We start from the raw sequence: 20,422 nt of genomic DNA, 5'->3' as shown, positions 1-20,422 counted from the left end.
CTCATTGGTGACTAGGTTATCTGCTGACTGGGCCTTTGTCTACAAATCTGTCTCACATCACTTTTTTCTTTGGATACGGGGCTTTAAATTCTACGCAACAGCGTATCTACCGTGCGAACAGGCATTACTCCTACGACTGCTACTCTTGACAGGGTCGTTTAGGACCTAGCTGATGACCGACTGAAGGCAGACCACGTTGTGCTGAACAGCCCTTAAAGCTGGTCAACCGGAAGTAAACTCACTGGGATTCCGGAAGTGCCTTCCTCGTTTAGCCAGCTGTGGTAGCAGCAGCGGTAGATAGCTAGCGAATAGCGCTATATAGGAGCAACGAAGCTCCGTTGGTTGTTCCATTTTGGCCGGCTAAACCATTCGTTGGTTGCCAAACGGCGCAGTATTAATGGCTGACGGTAGCAAGTAACGGGTAATGTAGTGGCCTAGAATAAAGATCCAAACGGACCTCTTTATTATGGATGACCTACCGCGAGGACCAAAAGTATCCTTCGAACAGCAGCTTGAGTTGGTGCAGTAAAGTGAACAAGAGGGACTCCGAAAATATTACGAGCTCAGTGGTACAGCAAGTGGAACTTCTGTGAAACAAATATATAGAAGCGATGCAAAACAGAACTGGTACACTCAAGTTCAGTCGCTTGACTGACAAACTTTCAAAGGGAAACCAGTAAATGGAAGACTGTCAGCATAAAAAACATCTATAAGAAAGATACTTACACCAATGCAACCTTAAAAAGCTAAAAAAAAACAACAAAAAAAAAGTACATATACATTTACGAAAAAAGTTTGACTCGTATCTAATGAACGCGATGAAATTATCCCGTTCGTCTACATAGCTAATCGATAGCATTCTTCTAGCTTAGACGACCTTATTGATACATAAGAACTACCTTGTGAATAATGTAATAACGCCAATAATTTCAATTCATAAACCTGTATCGAAATTTTACTGAAAACATTTTTATTTAATGGAATCACACACCGCCAAATGTCATATCACTACGCCGCTGTACATAATGATCTAGATTCTTGCAAAATTTCACTGAGTAAAAACAACTTCCAGACAAATCCTACTATTTCGTCAGGGTAGAAGTTATTAAATTGCTATAGTGTGCTCAGCATAAACACGCTGGACAACCATAGCACAGATCTACGTTGTTATCGATATGTCCGTTGTTCATGGAATCATCATCACACATTTTTATAGTTCCATTCTTTGCATAAGTGATGTTTAAAAGATTTACCCTATTATTTGTCAAGGAATAATTGGATTGCAAGCACGCATCCTACACTACCCCACATGACTCGAGTAATCGTTGTTCTGGTAAAAGTTTAGAGAGATAGATACGATCTATTTTTCAGCGGCGCAGAGCAGTGTCCAGTTCTGTGACGGTGCTTTTCCTTGTAATTGAAGATAATACATAAGATAATTATTAACTTGTTTAGAAGTATCTGAAAAACTCTATTTTTTTTTTTATTTATTGTAAAAAACTGAATAATGCATGGTATAACATTTTTCATAGTATTCAACGGTCATGCCTTGCCACCTACGACCGCCGAGCACCCTTCGTGTACGCTTATTCTAGCAACTTATTTGCTCGTTTGTATTCCAGTCTTAATTCTGTGAAGATAAGCAACAACGTCAAGCAAAAAAAAAAAGTCTTTTCCCTCTAGCAGGTGGAAGCAACAAAAGAAGTCGCTTTCCGAATTCCTCTCAGGGATCTGGTTTCTACCAAAATTTGACAGATCGCAAAAGACAGCGGCCTGGATTGTACCGCGCAATACCCTCGATGAATTTTGCTCTGCAGGTCATCCGCATAACCGTACAGTCGATAGCATCTGTCTTACATGAACGTCAGGCAGGGTAAAGCAGAATCTCATCGGGAGTACTACAATCGTTGTAGGAATTTTCCGAGCAATGTAGATGACCCTGTGTCAACAATTGGAACGTGCTACTATTCAATGGGATTGTAATTATCAGCTGCTCCCGATTCGCTCAACGGTGATGCCGTCAGTGAGACTGAAGATGAGGTGGTTACTGTATTCTGGATGTCATTTAAAGAAGCCACTAATTACGGTTGTTCGTGAGCAGTTTTTCGTGGAATTATTACCTGACTTTGATTAAAAAATTAGATTTTATTGTAAAATAGCATCTTGTATGTATTCTCTCTCTCTGTTGCCGTCACCCGCTGTCTTTTTTTATTTACAAAAAATTAAACTTTTGCTCTGCGCAATCAAAAAAAACCGAAACCTTCTAGGGTAATGAATTGATCAGGAGTTTCTTGTCCACATGAAGCTAAATATTACATAGGATTGCAAAAATGGACAAGTTATTACTATCAATTTGGAGAGTGTCCTAAGAACCGTTGGCGTCAAGGCCGTCAAAAAGTTGGTTGAATCACTAATATCATAATACATCCATCAAACAGATCTCACCCTTTATCCCACGGAAAAACTCGCCTACACAATGATCTGCTGTAAATGTTTTCGAGAATGCGAGAGGATTGCGCTGTTAGCAGTACAATAATTGACACTAATGAAAACCATTACCTACAATGTAATTTGTATTTGCTGAACACACATTCGGCCAGGATCATAGATCTAATTAAACATTGATCGTAGAGGAAAACGGCAAAGTTATACAATTTGGTAACTTGTTGAGCTAATATCTACAGTAGCAGTCGTGCTAACAGGTCGGAAATTACACACATGAGCCTAGTAGATTTCTACATCTACGAGTCCCGCTTCGGGGTTCAACTAAAATTGCTTGCAGCCAGTATAATTCATATTAAAACACTCTTCACCGCGAAACGATTTCAAGTCGGACAAATGAATAAGCGTATCTGTGATCAATTTGGATGCATTTAGATGCCATATCAGGAATAGTTCTCGTTGTGCTATCAACTTGTATACGCCAGGCCACAATGCGTTGGCAGACAATAGTTGGGAACAAGCGGTGAATTAACGATCTACAAAATTATCCTTTTGCTAAGCCCCTGATATGGTGATCTAATCATGAATTCGACGGAGATCCACAGATTTTCGCGACCTAAAACACGACGACTTCAATCCAGTTAGTGATTTCAAATAACTTTGGGCATTGAAGAAACAAGGCGCTTCCAGTTCACTACAGTTTCACATCGACCTATCTGAGAAAGGAAACAAATCAAAGAATCAGCCTTACATGCTAGAAAAAAGCATATATTCTTAATGTGTAAACACGTACATATTTATACGTACACTGACCTAATTCAATCTTGAAAACGATTCAATACTCAAGTAAGAATGATATTATTATCCATCGTATCGATCCTAATTCCAAACATATAGACATTCAGTCCCTGTAACAGCGAGTGGTGTCCCTACTATTTTACAGGTGTTATTTGGAACGTCGAACGGCCAAATTCTTGTCAACGACGTCCACGGAGAAGTCGTTGCACAGCTGAGTGTGTGCCGCGATACTCCCATTATAGCGATGGCCTGGTCATGCGAAAAGTTCAAGATGGAGGAAACTGACGTTGACCAGCCTGCACCGGGCGCGTCTGATCAGTCAGCGGATCCACAGGGCCACCCACTAGGCGGCGCTGGCAGTCTTGGCGGTACAGGGCCGCCCGGCGTACCGCAAGCGGTACTTGCAGTAGCCTTCGCTACAGGCGTAATCTACCTCATGAAAAATTATGACGACCTAACACCTATCGTTGTGCACACCGGCCTAAAAGGTTAGTACTACAACTCCTTACACACATATGCACTTGTATATAATTCCTCTCACAGTGTACAAATGCATCAATAAACTCAGCGACAGCACAAGTGATTTTTGTAACTAAATAAACTAAATTGTTTACTGTGTGTCTATGGGTGTTGGTATGGCTTATGTGTCTGCGTCTCTTCAATTTTCTATTTCAGGTATTAAGTTAGAATGGTCGAATAGCGGCGAAACATTAGCGGTAGCGGGAGTAGCTGATCCAGAACCCGGTGCCGCAACACCTACTCCAGGCAGCTACCGAAATCTGGCAAAATTCTATACCGCAGATACAGGCAGCCTTAGATTCGTGGCGCCCATTCCCTGCGCACAGAAGCCTGTTACCGCGCTCACTTGGGGTATGTCAAGCTAAAATATTCAATCAATCAATCAATCACGACAATAAGTGACAGTATTGCAATTTATGGGTAACGTAAAAGTAGAATCGTGTGTTGCCAACTGTTCTTTAGTTCAGTACATCGACTAAGGTAGTGTTTTTCATTGCTGGATAGCCCTATTAGCTACAATGAGACGTGTTGAGCTACACGGTTTCAACGTAATAGGCAGTAAGCAGATTTCTGATAAGGAGCAGCGAGTTAAGTAAGCTCATGAAACTTGTGTGTCATGGCAACTAAAGATACTTTACTATTCAACAATCGTTCTTCTCTCCGTCCTCCAGCTCGATACCTTCATTAAGCTTTTGTAGGTGTCGCCGCTTTTTGACGACTTCGAGGTCGTTTTTCTGTACACTTTTTATGCTTCTTGAGTGAAGTGTCATGCTCGAACTTTCTACAGCCATACAGCTGAGGTCTTCCCATCGAGCTTCCCATTATTCGGGCTATTCTTTCTAGCTACTAACTACACAATCGTTGTTTAAGAAAGGGCATATTACAAACCAGCCAGTAACCGGCTTTTTCGAGAAATGCCTTGCGGACTTTCACCTCCCCAATCCTACATTCCGCAAATCCAAGCTCCCCATTTTAGAGCTCGTTGTACAGGTCGATTCCGTCGGGTGGAGAGGTTATTAATAAACATTGCTTGGCTAGAGTGCTGGCGACAATCGTGGCAGGTAACGATCACGAAAGGCTTCAACTGACGCCCCTAATGTCAGCAGGTTACGTGAAGGGTCAATCCTGCCTAGACCACATTTGAGTTTCTCCAATCCCGGAGGCCCAGCTAAAGATAGCGAAATCAGCAAAAAAAAAAAACGATAGATTATTAGAAGGTCTAGTCATATGCTCTGTAAGGCTTTAATTTGGCACTGCATTAGACCTATTTTTTTAAATTAAGCGGAAAACTAGAAGTTAATATATAAGCATATAAAAGTATCTAGCCTCAGGCTACGTAAATCGTACGACTTTTTTTTCATCTCTACGTAGCTTATTAGCAAGTTACTACTGTCATACGTCAGTCATAATTTATTGAGAATTTAGCGAATCAGTAAGTACTTAGTTAGTAGTATCAATCATTTTAGTGCTGATTATAGCTACTGAAAAATTGATACTACAATAGCAATTTACTGACAAGAAACGCTTGTTATCAGATTGATAAATAAGTATATCTGATATTAGGTAAAGAAAGTCATAGATGGATGGGGCAGTCTGTGTTTACGAAAATTTCATTGGAATAGAACCTTCTTCATGGACAATTAATCAAAACAGAGTTCGCTTAGCTCGATCATTTTATGCTTTGCTGTGACCTAATTTGCAATGTAGATCAAAAGAGATTACAAAAATAAGAGACGTAACACGTAATCAACAAAGAAGAGAAGCAAACAAACATATGTGGCGAACTTGAAAGTTCTATTTGATCACACGTTTTTATAGTAAAAAAGTGGAGAAGAGAAACAGAAAAAGTAGAAGAAAATCCTGAATATCGACGTTCTGTGGACGAAACAATTATTATGAAAGTTGGAACGGATAGTGTCCCTTACCTAACGAAAAAATTGGGACAGTCGAATAGTAATATCATGTAACGTTTCTATGTAGCCATGCTGCGACTATTGAAATATCAATGCTTGGCTCTTCCTATGAAATCGGACTTGTCAATAACAACTCTAACACTATTCGTTTCTCTTCCGACATCCTTCTTATTTCGTACGTTTCTATTTTTCGCTATAATCATGTGCATGACATGAATTGTTGATTTCCAGGCCACAATGACAAGCGTCTGTTTATCGCGACTGGTAACGTCATCCATATCGCCTGGGTAACACGGCGAATGGCGTCACTTCAACTTCTGTCACGTCTAACGATCCACAGGGCGCTGCAGTGCGAACAGCAGGTCGCCCGCCTGCACTTACCAGCCCGGTTGCGAGCGCTTGTTGCCAACCTCTTCGGTCAGACGGTCAAATGCACACTGCCACAGCCAGAGCGCTTACGAGAGTTCGTCTCTCGTCCGCCAGGTCACAATATCCGTCTGCACTGTACGGTAGTTAGGCACGATGAGGACGCAGCTGCTGGTAGTGCCACATATACGCTGTTCCTCGAATTTCTAGGGGGTCTTGTACCCCTACTCAAGGGCAGAAGGGCAAGTAAATTACGGCCCGAGTTTGTCATCTATGATCCACAGGCTGAGTATTCGATGCAACAACATAACCAACAGCAGCACAACAATTGCAGCGGGCTCAACTCATCCTGTAGCAATCAAGTAAGTTCGGATTGCAGGTCAAAATTCCATTGAACAAAGCCTACTACTATATATGAATAGTAGGTGTTGTTTGTAAGTTACCGTACAGTACCTATAGGTACCTTTATCTTACATAAATAGTATAATAACAATGTTAAGTACAATCATGTGTAGTTGATATCTAAAGATGATACACTTAATTTCGAAACTACGAAACGCCGTCTACAAGAGCCCCACCCGTAGACAAAAAGGTTGGTTGAGCAAGATCTTAAGCCTAAAGTTATTTTGTAGTTGTATTGTATAAAAGAATTTGCGGTTCCTGGTCCACCGGGAAAATCAGCTCTGGAAATGAGTAAACTGCCGTAAGTAGCGTTGGGCAAATATGAACAATAGCCTTGGCATATTGAGCATCGTTGTGTGACATTGTGACATCGTTGTGTGGCCCTATAGGACGTCCTTCCTCCTTGATGTATATGTTAGAGGATTCAATTGTGGCCTGTCTCCTTGCGGTACGGCCTGCAATGGAGCAGTACGTGATTATTTTCCGTAAAGTTGAATTCGTCGGCTTCCAAGGATTATTAGTACGCCAAAAAATAACATACCTGACTAGTGATTTTCCAGATCAGTTCTTTCTACTTGATGCTATTCTTTAAGATCTCGTTGCCAGGAACAATTTTATCGTCCTGATGAATTTTTTCGCCCTTTTATTGGACGAGTTTATGCAATACATGCACCTTTGAGGCATCTTTATGCCCCAACCTATTCTTCTTTTATTTTGTTTATTCCCAGCTTTGATGGACGCGTTGATCTAGTCGTTTGTCTTGTGGCTACAGTTTTCAATTATTTGTATATGACGGCTATTCTATCTTCACTTGGGTTATGAGGTTTTGCATTTCTATTATTCGAATAGAAAGGGTATACAAAAGAACAGACTGCACAATAGGAACCGAAATTTAGATTTTCAAACATTTACCATAGATGTTTTCCTTCTCATTCAACGTTATCATTTTCTTTGCAGGGAACGCCGAATGTTTCCGGTCGATGTACACCTGCAGTATCTTCCGACTCCGAGGCGGAAGACAGTGGCATGGGTTGTCATGCATCGCCCCGCGTACAGCGTCGAAGACGATTTCGAAGACACCTACTCAGCAGTGCAGTGCTCCTTGGAGGAGGATCGAATAGCAGTAACGCGAACAGCAATAACAATAATAATAACAACAGCAACAATAGCAACAATTATAGCATCACTTACAACGGCCAACATGGGTGTCTAGCTAACCAACAGGGATTAGGGACGAAAGGAATCGAATCCAGAGACTCCTCTACCCAAAGGAAAGAGAATACCTACGTTGACCAGTTGCCTGAAAATGACAAAATGGTAAGTTTATAGCCACGCTTTTATCTTATCGCTCGCTTTAGGCTATCAAATCCTCAAGCAGGAATAGTTTTTGTCTTGCCCATTTAAGCGTTTAACGATATCTTTATTGTCTCTCTTATGCTGTGAAATCAATAGTATAGCATTAAGGTTGAAATGATTAAAAGTGGGCTTACCAGTTTCTGATTTCGTTCGGAACTTATGTTCGACTTAGGGAGTTGAAGTTAAAGTTATAAATTTAGTCCGCTCCGATTTTCTAAATAAACGAAACCACCTTACGATGTAACTCCGCAATTTCTAAAGAGGAGTTTTGCTTTGAAGAAACCTATTCGTTAAAATAGTAAAAACATTCTAAAACATTGTTTCCATTGCTTACAGGTGGCCATAACATCGAATATTTGGGGGACGAAGTTCAAGCTGCTTGGTCTTGTCGATTGGCTTCCGGCAGTATTGGGCATGGTATCATATCGTACGAGCCTTCTGCATCTCCAGCCGCGACAAATGACCCTCATCATCAAGGAACTCCAGGGACCCAAGCCCCACTCAAACACGCGGCTATGCCCCGACAGTAAGAACAAAGGGGTCGGAGCCCTGCAAAGCACGCCATCATTTAGCGAAGATGATGACGATCTTTTGCCACGTAAGTCTTCAGCTGACCAGTTTTACCCTAGTGTTTATTACGCTCTTATATAATAATATATACGCACGTAAGACGTATGTGGAAGAAATGCATGGCTGCCTTGTCAGTGTGTGTATATGTCAGTTTATTTAGTACACGGTTGTTTCTATTGTTAGCGAGCAGATTTTTATTTTTTATTTTAGCCTCATTACGCTTGAGATCACTTCGACGACCGCTTTCTGAACGAACAAAATGTCTCCCAGAAAGATAGCTGCCACACAAGTTCTCCAAATTTGATAAACTGACCTCTTACAAAACCTAAAAGTATTATATACTTAGTAGAGCAATATCCTTAAATGCTTAGTAAGTACAGTGGCCCTTTATCTTTGCCTGACTACATGTCCTTAGAATAACTAATACCCAGAAAAAGTAAAATCAATTAATTTTATATTGAACATTATGCTTGTAGCTGTTGTATTAGACTTATTGTTATGGAAAGACCTGCCCCTAATAATCAGGGTAATATAAACACTGATGGGCTTGTTGCGACTACTTAGTTCTACTATTTTTTAGGTATTCAGTGGAGGAGAGGAAAGTGCTATTCAATTCCGGCACTACAATTAGCTGTTCCCTATATCTATATACGTCTATACATGTACGCGTTTTAGAAGCCTACCAAAAGGAGATGAGTCAGCTCGGCTGAGTACGATAGAAAAGTGAGGGCCGATCAGACCAGAGTCTAACTACTTTAATGTCCTTAGATCAGCGAGAAGTTCAGCAGAAAGAAATAACTGGGGTAGCTAAGGAATCAGAAATGGAGGCGAGGCCTAAGAAAACAGGAGACGTGATTACGTAGTCTGTAACTTTTCTGTAGAGATATAAACGCAGGTCCATCCAGTCTTCCTCCTTGTTTCAAGCCCTTGTCGTCGCTCTTGCCGCTCCAATGCAATCAACGTTATTCCCTACGAGCGTTAGCATAAAAGGGTTGTTTTAAGGAAGTATGTGCTCTGTTCCATGTACCGGGTTTTTCTCCGTCTCGAATAGAATAGATTTGCGCACCCGCCTCCTAGTTAGGAGCAGCACCAGCGCCAATAGCAGCCATGCATTCGCCACCTTCTACCGTGAAAATCATAAACCACTAGAAAGAATGAGATAAGATTTGTACCCACCAGACTTTCAATGGTTGAGAGTTGAGAAAAAAACGAGGGCATGACGGGTCGCGAGATCGAAGGACACTATGGACTATCGTATGGAATGCGCAAAGACACACATATATACACAAAGAAGCGCAGACTTCTATAAGAGAACATTGTCTATATGCAGTCATCTAAATACACACACACAGAGAGCGAAAAAGAAAGAAAGAAAGAAGTAGAAACTCACGGCACGTGACGCGTTTTCTTCATGGTGTCTGTTATAGAAGACCGGCAGTAAAGACAGCAATGCAAATGGTGATCATAAGTAATATAAATGAAGGTTAAACACAATTGTTGCACGTTTGAGGTCACTGATCGAGAAATAGAACTGTTGAATTTTTTTTTCTAATAATTACTTCTGTCATTTTGATTGACAAGAATCTCACAAAAGTACTTCGCCCCTTTGTACACGATAACTTTTACTATAAGAAGTGGTGGGGCTTTGGGACGCTGTTTATTCTATCGGGAATGCCTTAATTAATTCATTGGACTGAAAATTAGCATTTATCCAAGCCAGTGGAATCCATACTAAAATAAAAAGAAAAAGAATTTTTTATGATCTACGTTATCACCAGCTTTCATATATTTTCTGTAAATTTTAAAAAAGACTTTCACGGAACAGACAAGAGGATCTTCCATAAAGTTTAGATCTAAACGGTTCGAAAACTGATCACAATGGTTAAAAAAAGCCATTCTTAGTACAACTAACTTTTTTTTGTACAGGAAGTAACAGGCGTTTAAGAGGGGAAAATATGAATGAAGCTGCAATCGTGGTGCGTGGTGGTTATATTGAATAAACGTGGCCGTTAGGAATAACGCTTATGGCGCACGCAAAAGCATCGTTAAACTACCTATTCTTGTTCCAGCTGGAATCTTAAAACTAAAGCATAAAAATAATTTTCAATTTTTATTCCCCGTTGTGACCCAATTAATCCGGGAGTGGTCAAACAATAATATAATATAAACTATTTATAAACTCCCCGATCCCTTCAGCTGGTGGTCGTAGCCTTTCCTAAAGACAAAGCGAACACTCACTTCGATCGCCCATCTGCTTGCGTCCAGAGATGACAGGTCAAATCAGACGGCACCCATTGCTGCAACATAACTAATGCTACTTGAGCCTTTAAACTATTTGACCAAGATTTTTTTGCCGGTAAACGATGTATATAACTCTATGTAATTGCTATATACTATTATTACAACGACAGAAGTGCCGCGTCAGTTTATTAGCATTCACTTTCGAATTTGTCGTAGCTTTTTTCCTGTTATGTGCTCTTCTTTACGACAGATTTTAATTCCACTGTTCGAAAAGCTATCAAAGATAGGAAACCCAGTACAAGCGAAACCATACGGCGTTAAAATAGGTAGATCGTCTATAACTGTATACGTTTTTACACAAATTTCAGCTGACAATTCTGGACACGCAGGTTGCGGAGGTAACATAGGTGGAGCTAGTGCTAGGGCAACCGAAAGCCCACCTCCAATTGCGCCAATGACTCCTAAAAAGCAGCGTTGCGCACTTACCTATGCTCAGTTGGCAGCGCATGATCTCGAACTCGATGGTGATAATGAAGGTAAGCCTCATACAGTTAAGTCCTTGCCTTCTAAATGCGAAATCATATAGGTCGCCTGTTGCAGCTAACGTTTTACTGGATCTCTCTATTTTAAACGACACTAAACGTACGATATAGCTAGCTCAGCACTCTTTCCCATAAATTGCAACATATTGTTGTACTTGGGTTTTTTTTTTCAATTTACCACCATTTGATCGTATAGACTTTATTGAACGGATAATTTTTCTGGTATTAATACCGAAATTAGAGCTTTTAAACTACGTTACAAGAAATGGAACAACCGGAAAATGTGAACTTTTTGAATGTGGGTCAAGATTTTGCTTTCAAGACCAAAAATATATTAGCAGATGCATGGCAAACCGCTGTTCCATTATAGTTGTTCTGGGCTGATTGCAACTGAACCAAACATATAGCATCATGATGGGGTAACCCTATTACATAAATCAGAGTTAACAGACACCGCCATGGACGGCAATCAGAAATTTCAAGACAAGCCATTCTTACGTACGTTATCTTTGTTTGCAATTGAGTTGGGACAAGCGAACGAAATGCATATATTGCTCAGACTATGGACTTGCAGTAGTAATTGTTAGGATCGCAAGCTCATTGAGCCGATCCCTCGTTCCGCATACACCCGCTGTCTTACCAAAAACATTCTAAACATAATTTAAAAGGTTAAATAATACATCTGGTAATGTAGCATAATCAGCAGGATCAACAATAATCAGTAGGATCGTTCGTCTCGTTGGACTCGGCTGAGTCAATGAATGGCTGCCGTCTTCTTCGGTGGCATGCCACGTTTTTATCATCCGGTCACTCTTTTTTCGTTCCTATGTTCTTTTTCACCTACAATGTATTTTAATGTGTGCCATTCTCGATATATTATAGTACATGTAGCAGAAGAAGTGTTATCGTTCACGAGAACTTCGCACCCATCAACGCTCCAAATATCCCTCCAACACGGCTCATTTGGAGCCTCCTCAACGATCTCGACCACGTCAAGCTCTGCCGTCATACAAAGTGTAGCAACACAAACGTCCCTGCACTCACTCAACGACCTTTCTATAAATGGTAGCTTGACGCCAAACGGGCCAAGCAACAACAACAACAATAGAAACAACATGCCGACAGCGATCATCGTAGCAGCTGGTACAGGTGTACTGAACGCCTCCGCTACGAGCGGAGGGAATGCTGTTGCCGCTAACTCGCTTGATCCGTCGAGAGAAACCTCACCCGTTCCAGGTAGACTAGTTCCTAATTTTTTTTTTTTTGTTTAAAAGTTCTTGGAATATCAGTATTTACTTCGAAGCAGTAGGCTTCATCATCGTATTGAAACAATAATATTAATAAAGACAAGATTTAAATAGTTACATCGGTTAGCAACAACGCGACCGCAACAATGCAGAGCTGATAGCAGTGGTTCGACTAGTCAGCGTTTCTGATGTTTGCTTTCCATTTATTGCTGATATGTGTAGGCCCATCGAGGCTGTCATTTGGCCCCATGGACCAGCAGCTATCGTCAAGTTCCTCTCCATCGATCTCATCCAGTTCATCGGCCTCAGCACGACGGCTGCATCGGAACTCGTCTAGTTCGTCCCCAACGTGCAAAGTCATCAAACGCAATAGTCGCGTCGATCCCGATCAGGGATCACCGGTCGAAGAAATGCCGCACTCAACCACCAGTGAGATTGTACGGGCCGTCCATACTCCGGAGCCCCGCTGGGCCGAAAAGGCCAACGATATCAAATACATCGACAATGGTTAGCGGCATACTTATCTAATTAAAAGAACTGCCTGTTGTCCAATTCCTATAACACTAGGCCACAGGTTTCGTACATCGAACAGACAATATAACACCGCTGAAATCTAATTTGTATATCCAGAAGCGAGCCAGTGAAGTTCATACAACTTGAACACTGCAAAAGAGCCTAGCTCTGTAAAATCGATTGATAATCGTTGGCCGTAATTGCCTAAATGCGTGCCATTAAAAGGGCGTATGTCATGTACTTCTATTTACTCCACAAGGCAACGTAATAAACTGCATCTTTTTTCTCGTATAAATCAAGATTCTAGCACCTGTGTGGGTTTATTCAACGTTTACCTTGAGTCTTACATCTCTTTTGTTCAGGGTCGTTTACATATAATGTGAATGCAAAAGATCAGACTAACCACTTGTACCTTATGGTTGCATTCGGTAATTGTGGTGGCATTGTCAATTTAGAAGAGGAAGTTTCAGATATAATGTTGGTTCAAATGCCGACAGAAAATGCGGATCGCCGTCCGAATGGCGTGATTCCGTCCCTGGCGGCGTCCGGAGATAGTACGGGGTCAGCAGAGACACCTAACGTTGTAATTCGCGACACAAGCCTACGAAGACCACCTGCACGGAGTGACACCACGAAACGATTGACACTACGCTCAGCACCAGCTCCTGGGTCGCCGTCGAAAGCGGCTGATTCCGACGGCTCGAGAGCGGCGTCGGGGGACACCAAAACAGCTGCTTGTCTCGTGGATGAGCCCGGTTGTTGTTGCGAAGCATGCCAAGCCACGGATGACGAACGGAATGATACCGCTAGCAAAGATGTCGGAAACCACCGAGTTACGAAGACGTGCAGTTCACCTTTTGCACTACGACGAAATAGGAGCAACAATACGTCTGGATCTAACAGGTACGTACGAACGAATTTCGAAGACATTCTGCTTTACACGAAGGTCAGTGGGTGACACAAAAAAAAGCTGGCTGTGCATAGAGCGTTCATGTTTCGATCGCTCGAAACTATATTTCATTTAGTGAGTACGCTATCAGTAATTAAATTCCGTTAAGTTAGCGTTTCACTTACGTACCGAACATCACTTCAAATGTCGTCTTCATTCATTGCTTCCTTATGACAGCCCCTCAACTAATAGCGGCAACCTCCTTCGAACGCCTCCGTCTGGCATTGGGGACCCCCTAGGTCATCATCATCTTCATCAGACAACAACAAGCACCACTAGCCATGTGATGTCTGGCTTTCCTGGCCATTATCTAGCGCCCGGACCTGCGCCTCTCATGAACCCGCTGAGCTCCGCCACTTCGGCCTCGATCCTAGAAAGCGGAATTGTGCGTTCGGACGCGGACACTACTTCGGGTCTGGGCGGCCTTGGAGTTGGTGGTTCATTGAGCCCCAGCTTAACCCCACCGGCTAGTCCTCCCGTCAGTCGCAGTACGCCCACGACTCCGGATCTCAATAATCGCCGCCGGAACAAGAAGTTCGTTTTTTCTGCATATATATCTAACTACAGTACACTACATACCATATATTCATATAGCCTCTGTACCATCAAACTATATATCAAACATCAAACTCAATATAACTATATGTCGAATATAACGAATGAGTAGTAGTTATGTACGTGTGGATACACGTAAACAAATAAAGTCATTATGTTTTCTAAGGAGTATGTTACTAAGAGGAAGGGCAGGCATAATTCGCGTTCACCTAATTGCAGTTTTAAAAACAAACTAATGATTCGCGTATATCCCGGAGCTCATCGTCGATCTAAACTATGCTGAAAAACCTAATAACGAATACCTATAAAACCATTTATTGAGATTCATTTATTTTCACTTTGTTTCCTTTCAGGCAAAGTACGAATCATCTTAAGGCTTTACTATACAGCCCGCTGTTGCTGCGCAAGGTGCGAAAACACTCTCTTCGTTCGACGATCGAATCTTCGGACGATGAAAACAGTACGCCGGCGGGCAGTAACGAAGACGTCGTCTCAATATCCGACGGTTTCCGAGATCTTGAATCACTGCAGAAAGCCTACATCCGTAAGAAGCTGAAGAAACGTCAGGGTGGCAACGGGAAGGTGCACACTCAGGAAATGCTGCCAGGTGCCAAGGCCGAACAGGAGCTGCGCATCACACCGCCTGAACCTGTGTACCGCGAGTTCACCTTGCACAATAAGGCCCCGCTGTGGAACGAAGTCAGTCAGGTGTACCAGCTCGATTTCGGGGGACGTGTAACCCAGGAGTCTGCCAAAAACTTCCAGATCGAGTTTAAAGGCACTCAAGTAATGCAGTTCGGCCGTATCGACGGCAACGCGTACACGCTCGACTTCCAGTATCCCTTCAGTGCTTTGCAGGCCTTTGCAGTCGCGCTAGCCAACGTTACCCAGCGTCTCAAATGATGCATGAGTGAAAGCTCTGACGGGAAAAATGTAGGGACAGTATCAACAAAAGACCAAAAGAAAGCAACCGATGCTTTTCCTCTTTCCGATACCACGCTCTGGGTCAATTGCGACGGCACAAATTATTGTTGAATACCTGAGTAATAGGCGGTATTGTCCGCCATAGAGAACTATTAATACGCCTAATGAGAAGGCCTGATTTGTCTAACATCCTATAAAAAAAAAACATCCATAATTCAATCGAATTTAGCTCTGATGCCGGTAAAGGGAAGCGTCCGTGGAGCGAATCAGTGAAAAATTATCACGCTGTCTCCATATTTGTTTATCTACGTATAACGTCCTTAATGTAATAATACGAATATATATATAATCTGGGTGTGTGTGTTTGTGTTTGTGAATGTGTGTGTGTGTGTGGGTGTATCTGGGCGTGTGTGTGTGTCTGGGTGAGTGCCTCACTCTCAATCAAATCAATGGCCGCCGCCTATCAGCCGATCTCAACATGCCACTATGTGTTGCACAGTACGTGATCATTGATGAATCACAGCGCCAACGCGACACACATCTGCACATAGGGTATATATAGGCCAAGGCACAGACGATCTGTCCATGTGCTAAATTACAACTGTAAAGTATCAGAAACGGCAAGAACCAAGTGAACAATGGTCGCGAACTTGCGCCCATAGTTACAACGTTAGAGAATAAGATTGTTATGACCCTCAATAAAAGGTTAACAGCTATGAAGGAGTGCAGCGAAAAGTTGAGAAGCAGCTGGTGGCCACAACTGCTCGCCTGATTTTTTTCTACAATGACTTAGGCTCGATATGGTATCGCTGTTCGTATAAGAATTTTAACTAGATACACAGTATATAAATCACGTAATTTCCGTGTGACGTGTTGTGTCCAACAAGTCGTGCATGAAAGCGTATCGCAAATGGTGCCATTTGTCTAGTTGTCATATCCCGTTCACGCATGTGACGCTTTTCACACATTTTCCCTAGTCCAAAGAGACGAAACTCGAAAGTAGAAAAAAGAGAGCGAAGGCTACGGTGTTGATGCCGTGCCAGCCATGTACCATGAAACAACCAGATCGAAGTGAATATAAAAATGGGACACTGGAAAGAAAATAAGCCTAATAAATTAAGACTAGGATCAGTAAATGGTGGACCTGAAATGCTCTAAGCTAATGATGGGAACACAAAACTGAAATGAGCGTGATTGAGCTACTGCAGTGGCTGGCAGCATCAGAAGCCCAGCCAACTGCAATGAAAGAATGGGCAGGACATCATACGATGATGATCATAATAACAGAGAATGGATGAACGCTGGAGGACGCCTTGATATGGTTGCCATGCCAAACGTACCCTAAGGTGCCATGTCATTAGAAAAAAAATTGAAAACAGGGAATAGACCTCTAAAGACGAATATATCTCCCGCATGTATTACATAGATATTAATAATGATTGTGATGGTGATATCATCACGTAACCAACCTTTGCCCACTTGTGCCATATCTGAACGGATACTATATGTTACACGAACTCTAATATGGCATAACGATCGTATCATACCTACCTATTATAATACTCTTATTATAGTTATTCTATTACTAGTATTAGTTTAAACTAATAGCAACATGTATAATGTAATAGGTACCATGGATAGACCGCGTAAGCACCAATATGCGGTGCGGAAAGCAAGCAGCAGTAAAAACAACAGCAGCAACTAACACAAACGCATGGCTATTTCTACGTGCTATATTAACGATGATAATAATATTAATCAATCTATTATAAATGGTGATACTACAATAGATGATGACGACAGGGAAAAGTCAACTTTGTAGCTTTTCTTCTTCCCTAATAGTTTCTATGGTTACCGCTACTAAATGCTGTAACTAGCCAAAATCGCTATATTGTATCGTGGGTAATTTTTCGAAATTGTGCGCAATAGTCGAGTTCGCCCGTAGCCAAGCAAAAACGTATCCAATGGCCATGTCACCAATTGGAAAAAAGTAATTGAATCTATAATACAAGCATTCTCCGATTTTAAGAGAGCCCAAAGATACTGCCGTCGTATTTCTTGCCGAAGCGATGTTTATCGATTAAGAAATGATGATATACGATGCACAGAAATAACAACAACACAACTGAGCAAGCTCTTTCTATCAGGTTCAAAAATGGAAAAAAGATACGAGCCATTAAGCTAGTTGACTTCAAAGTCTGTGCTTTCAATAACATTTAATAAAATCATTGAAAATGGGTAGTAATTATGATATTGAACGGCGGCACTACGGCGACGGCAATATTCCACTAAGTTAGATAAGGCCAACTAAATCAAATACCGAATAAAATAAATTATCCCAATTGTTTTTGACCAGCTTCAAGGGCTACACGAGCTAGGAATGGTGTGGGTCTCTAGAGCTAACGGATAACGCTAGCTATTATAATATCCTGATTATTATTATTGCTACAGTTTTATCGGCTAAGGAAGCTATACAAAATAGGAAAAATTATTTTGGATGGACGCAACAACCGAGCCTAGTACACGTTGAAAGCAGCGTTTCTGTAATGAGAAGCCAAACTCAGTGGTTGGTTTAATTAATGGTTAACGAAATGCGACGAAGACGACGTAAACGTTGAGTTTATCGCTTTAATGTCGAGCGATTTGCCGTTCAGCGGATGGAACCCGATCGTAATGGTAGAACGCTAGTGCAATGGGATAAGGGCGGTGACGAGATCTTCCCAGTGGAGGCATCTTGACATCACCTTCCTGCCTTTGTTGTCGGACAACGACTAACTCTAGTAATAGTCATGATCTGTGCAATATTTTGGTTGTCCTTAGCTCGTTCATACACATAGATCCACTCTCGCATATAAATACATGCTGAATGTGGTGATGTCCATAAAACGGTGGTCCTTCTTACGGTACACGGATCGAAAACAAGGGCAGCAGTAGCAGCGACAACGATAGCAACAACTAAATATACAAACAAGATAAACAAATGATGAAGAGGATCAAAATATACGTCACTAACTCATAACAGTAACGACCGGGGTTGGGTCAGAAGAGGTCTTCACGTAACTTACGCCATTAGTTAACTAGTCAACTTAATCGTTGATCGCCCAAAGAAGGCTGCGACTTTATGCCGCCTTCCAGGGCCTTTATATACACACGCATCAATATATTTAATGATATATCATGAATACATTGCAACGGTAAACAGGATCAGTTTGAAGCCAGCTCTAATTAACCACAATGATGGGATGGTCCCCCAAGTGCTGAGACAAGGAAGCGGATACGGAAATGTGTCGCGGATGTCGGCTCTTAGTGTTGAAGTCGTCGGTGGGTAATGTTCAGGGCCACATTCCCATACCAGTCGCAAACAAAAAGATGGTGTGAGCAATGATGACGTAAACGGAAAAATATTAATAAGCCAAGTAGGTGACGGAAACAATATGTGAGTGATTCATATTCATGGCGCTTCCGGTTAGCCTGACTAGGCTTAAGCCTGATCGCTCCGGTTCGGCTCTTGAGTCCAGTGATGTCCGAGGTAAAAAAATCACAAACCGTGACATTGGAAGCGTTGTAAAATGCAACGTATGCCCGTCCAGCGCCATGCTATTTGTTACTGTTTTTAGTTTCCATGCCAAGGACGTTGTCTGCTGCCGTCGCGCAGCGTTCTCTATGCGTCATGTTGGCGTGCCAGCAGAATATGAATAGGGTCGACCGAATTGCATTTGTACATGACGATTATGATAAAGATTAAAAACGAATGGCAAGATGATACTAATGATAGCAATGATAATTTTAGTGATAACGAGGTAATTATATAGGGCGTATGGTGATGAATAATATAACGTAAAGAGAAAGATAAACGCATATGGCAAGGTGTACCGAAGTAGAAATAGAATTTTGTGTAAGCATTATATCTACAGCGGAGTATAGAACGCATTATAAGCGACTCATTCTGACGACGACGACGACGACGACGACGACAACGACGACGACGACAATAAAAAACGCGATCAAACTCACACTTCAAAAAGGCCACAGGCGTAACCTCGCTGTTACGAACGTGTCCATAAACAATTTTCTCCACAAACAGTCAGTCTCTTCATACCGCCATATTGCACATTCAGGTGATTAACACGAATCGCCAGACCCAGTCCAAGCCAATAACAGATAGTAACATTTCAATCTCTGTGTATAGTAACAACCAACACTACACTGGAAATGGAACTTTTCTGCGACCGAATCAAAGATGAAGTCGATAAGAGGGGTGATCACGATGCTGATGATAGCAGACATCAAATAGGTAGATCGTAGAGCGACATGTCACGATGAAGGAGACCATGATCAGCATACACAATAAGGACAAAGATACACAGCGCATCATCATCATCATCATCAACAACGACAAATATTATTTACATAGTAACAACAGAAACAAACAGATAATAACGACAGTGATGATATAACAACAGCAAATATAACAAAAACGAATTAATTAATTACTGACAATTGCTAATAAAGAAGGTATTACTTCGCTTCATCAGTAATTCGTTGTTTTTTTTTTTTTTTTCACACCATATTAGACTGAACCAGCGAATCGAACCGGCAGAACTTTGGCTTCTTCAATGAAATGTGGCGCTACTTTTAGCATAAACGTGAGACGAGAAAACGCTGCGTAGAGCTACCGAAGGCGCATTGATACATACAACATTCTACCTTTTGCAAATAGACATTTTACTGTATCCGCTTAGCACGAGGATTGACCAGCAAACTCCAAGGCTAAAGATATAGATCGTAATAGGCGTTTAGTCAATTGTTTGTGGCCTTTTTCGAAAAACGTCCCTAGAATTATCTGGCCGTCACACCTTTGCTTCTTTCCCCAGCTACTAAAGACGCGTTCTAATCGTCATTGATTGACAAATCAAAAAAGTCGCTGGAAATCGACTGCGGTATTAGTTGCAATGATCCACAATAATTCAATTTCATTCAGATTATTTACACGATGTATGCGACGAAACGTAGGGCAGCTCGTGGCTGTAATGAAACGCTTACATGCTACCCCTTTACGCCTTACGCTCTCAAACAATCTTGGAA

General features: G+C 41.7%; 2 protein-coding genes and 1 long non-coding RNA gene across 3 annotated transcripts in view; 2 read left to right on the top strand and 1 right to left on the bottom strand.

Annotated features, from left to right (window-relative positions):
* Positions 1-933: 933 nt before the first annotated feature.
* Positions 934-20,422, bottom strand: part of LOC147753757 (uncharacterized) — a 30,310-nt gene continuing 10,821 nt past the window's right edge. The window contains exons 2-3 of the long non-coding RNA XR_015310196.1: positions 7,353-7,541; positions 934-4,927 (exon numbers count right to left, since the gene is read on the bottom strand). This is a non-coding gene — a long non-coding RNA (uncharacterized LOC147753757). The remainder of the gene's footprint in view (positions 4,928-7,352; positions 7,542-20,422) is intronic.
* Positions 5,222-6,460, top strand: LOC147753758 (tubby-related protein 4-like). Its single transcript, XM_086967510.1, has one exon. The coding sequence runs from the start codon at positions 5,972-5,974 to the stop codon at positions 6,431-6,433; it is 462 nt and encodes a 153-aa protein (XP_086823636.1). The 5' UTR covers positions 5,222-5,971; the 3' UTR covers positions 6,434-6,460.
* Tusp (WD40 superfamily protein Tusp) lies at positions 7,569-19,875 on the top strand. Its single transcript, XM_022829962.2, has 8 exons — positions 7,569-7,757; positions 8,133-8,394; positions 10,976-11,143; positions 12,032-12,385; positions 12,619-12,903; positions 13,365-13,812; positions 14,036-14,392; positions 14,767-19,875. Exons 1-8 carry the CDS (start codon positions 7,755-7,757, stop codon positions 15,314-15,316), a joined length of 2,427 nt encoding a protein of 808 aa, XP_022685697.2. The 5' UTR covers positions 7,569-7,754; the 3' UTR covers positions 15,317-19,875.

Source organism: Varroa jacobsoni, unplaced genomic scaffold (genome assembly GCF_002532875.2).
Source record: "Varroa jacobsoni isolate VJ856 unplaced genomic scaffold, vjacob_1.0 scaffold_247, whole genome shotgun sequence".
Lineage (NCBI taxonomy): Eukaryota > Metazoa > Arthropoda > Arachnida > Mesostigmata > Varroidae > Varroa > Varroa jacobsoni.
This window is presented reverse-complemented; position numbering and strand designations above follow the sequence as displayed.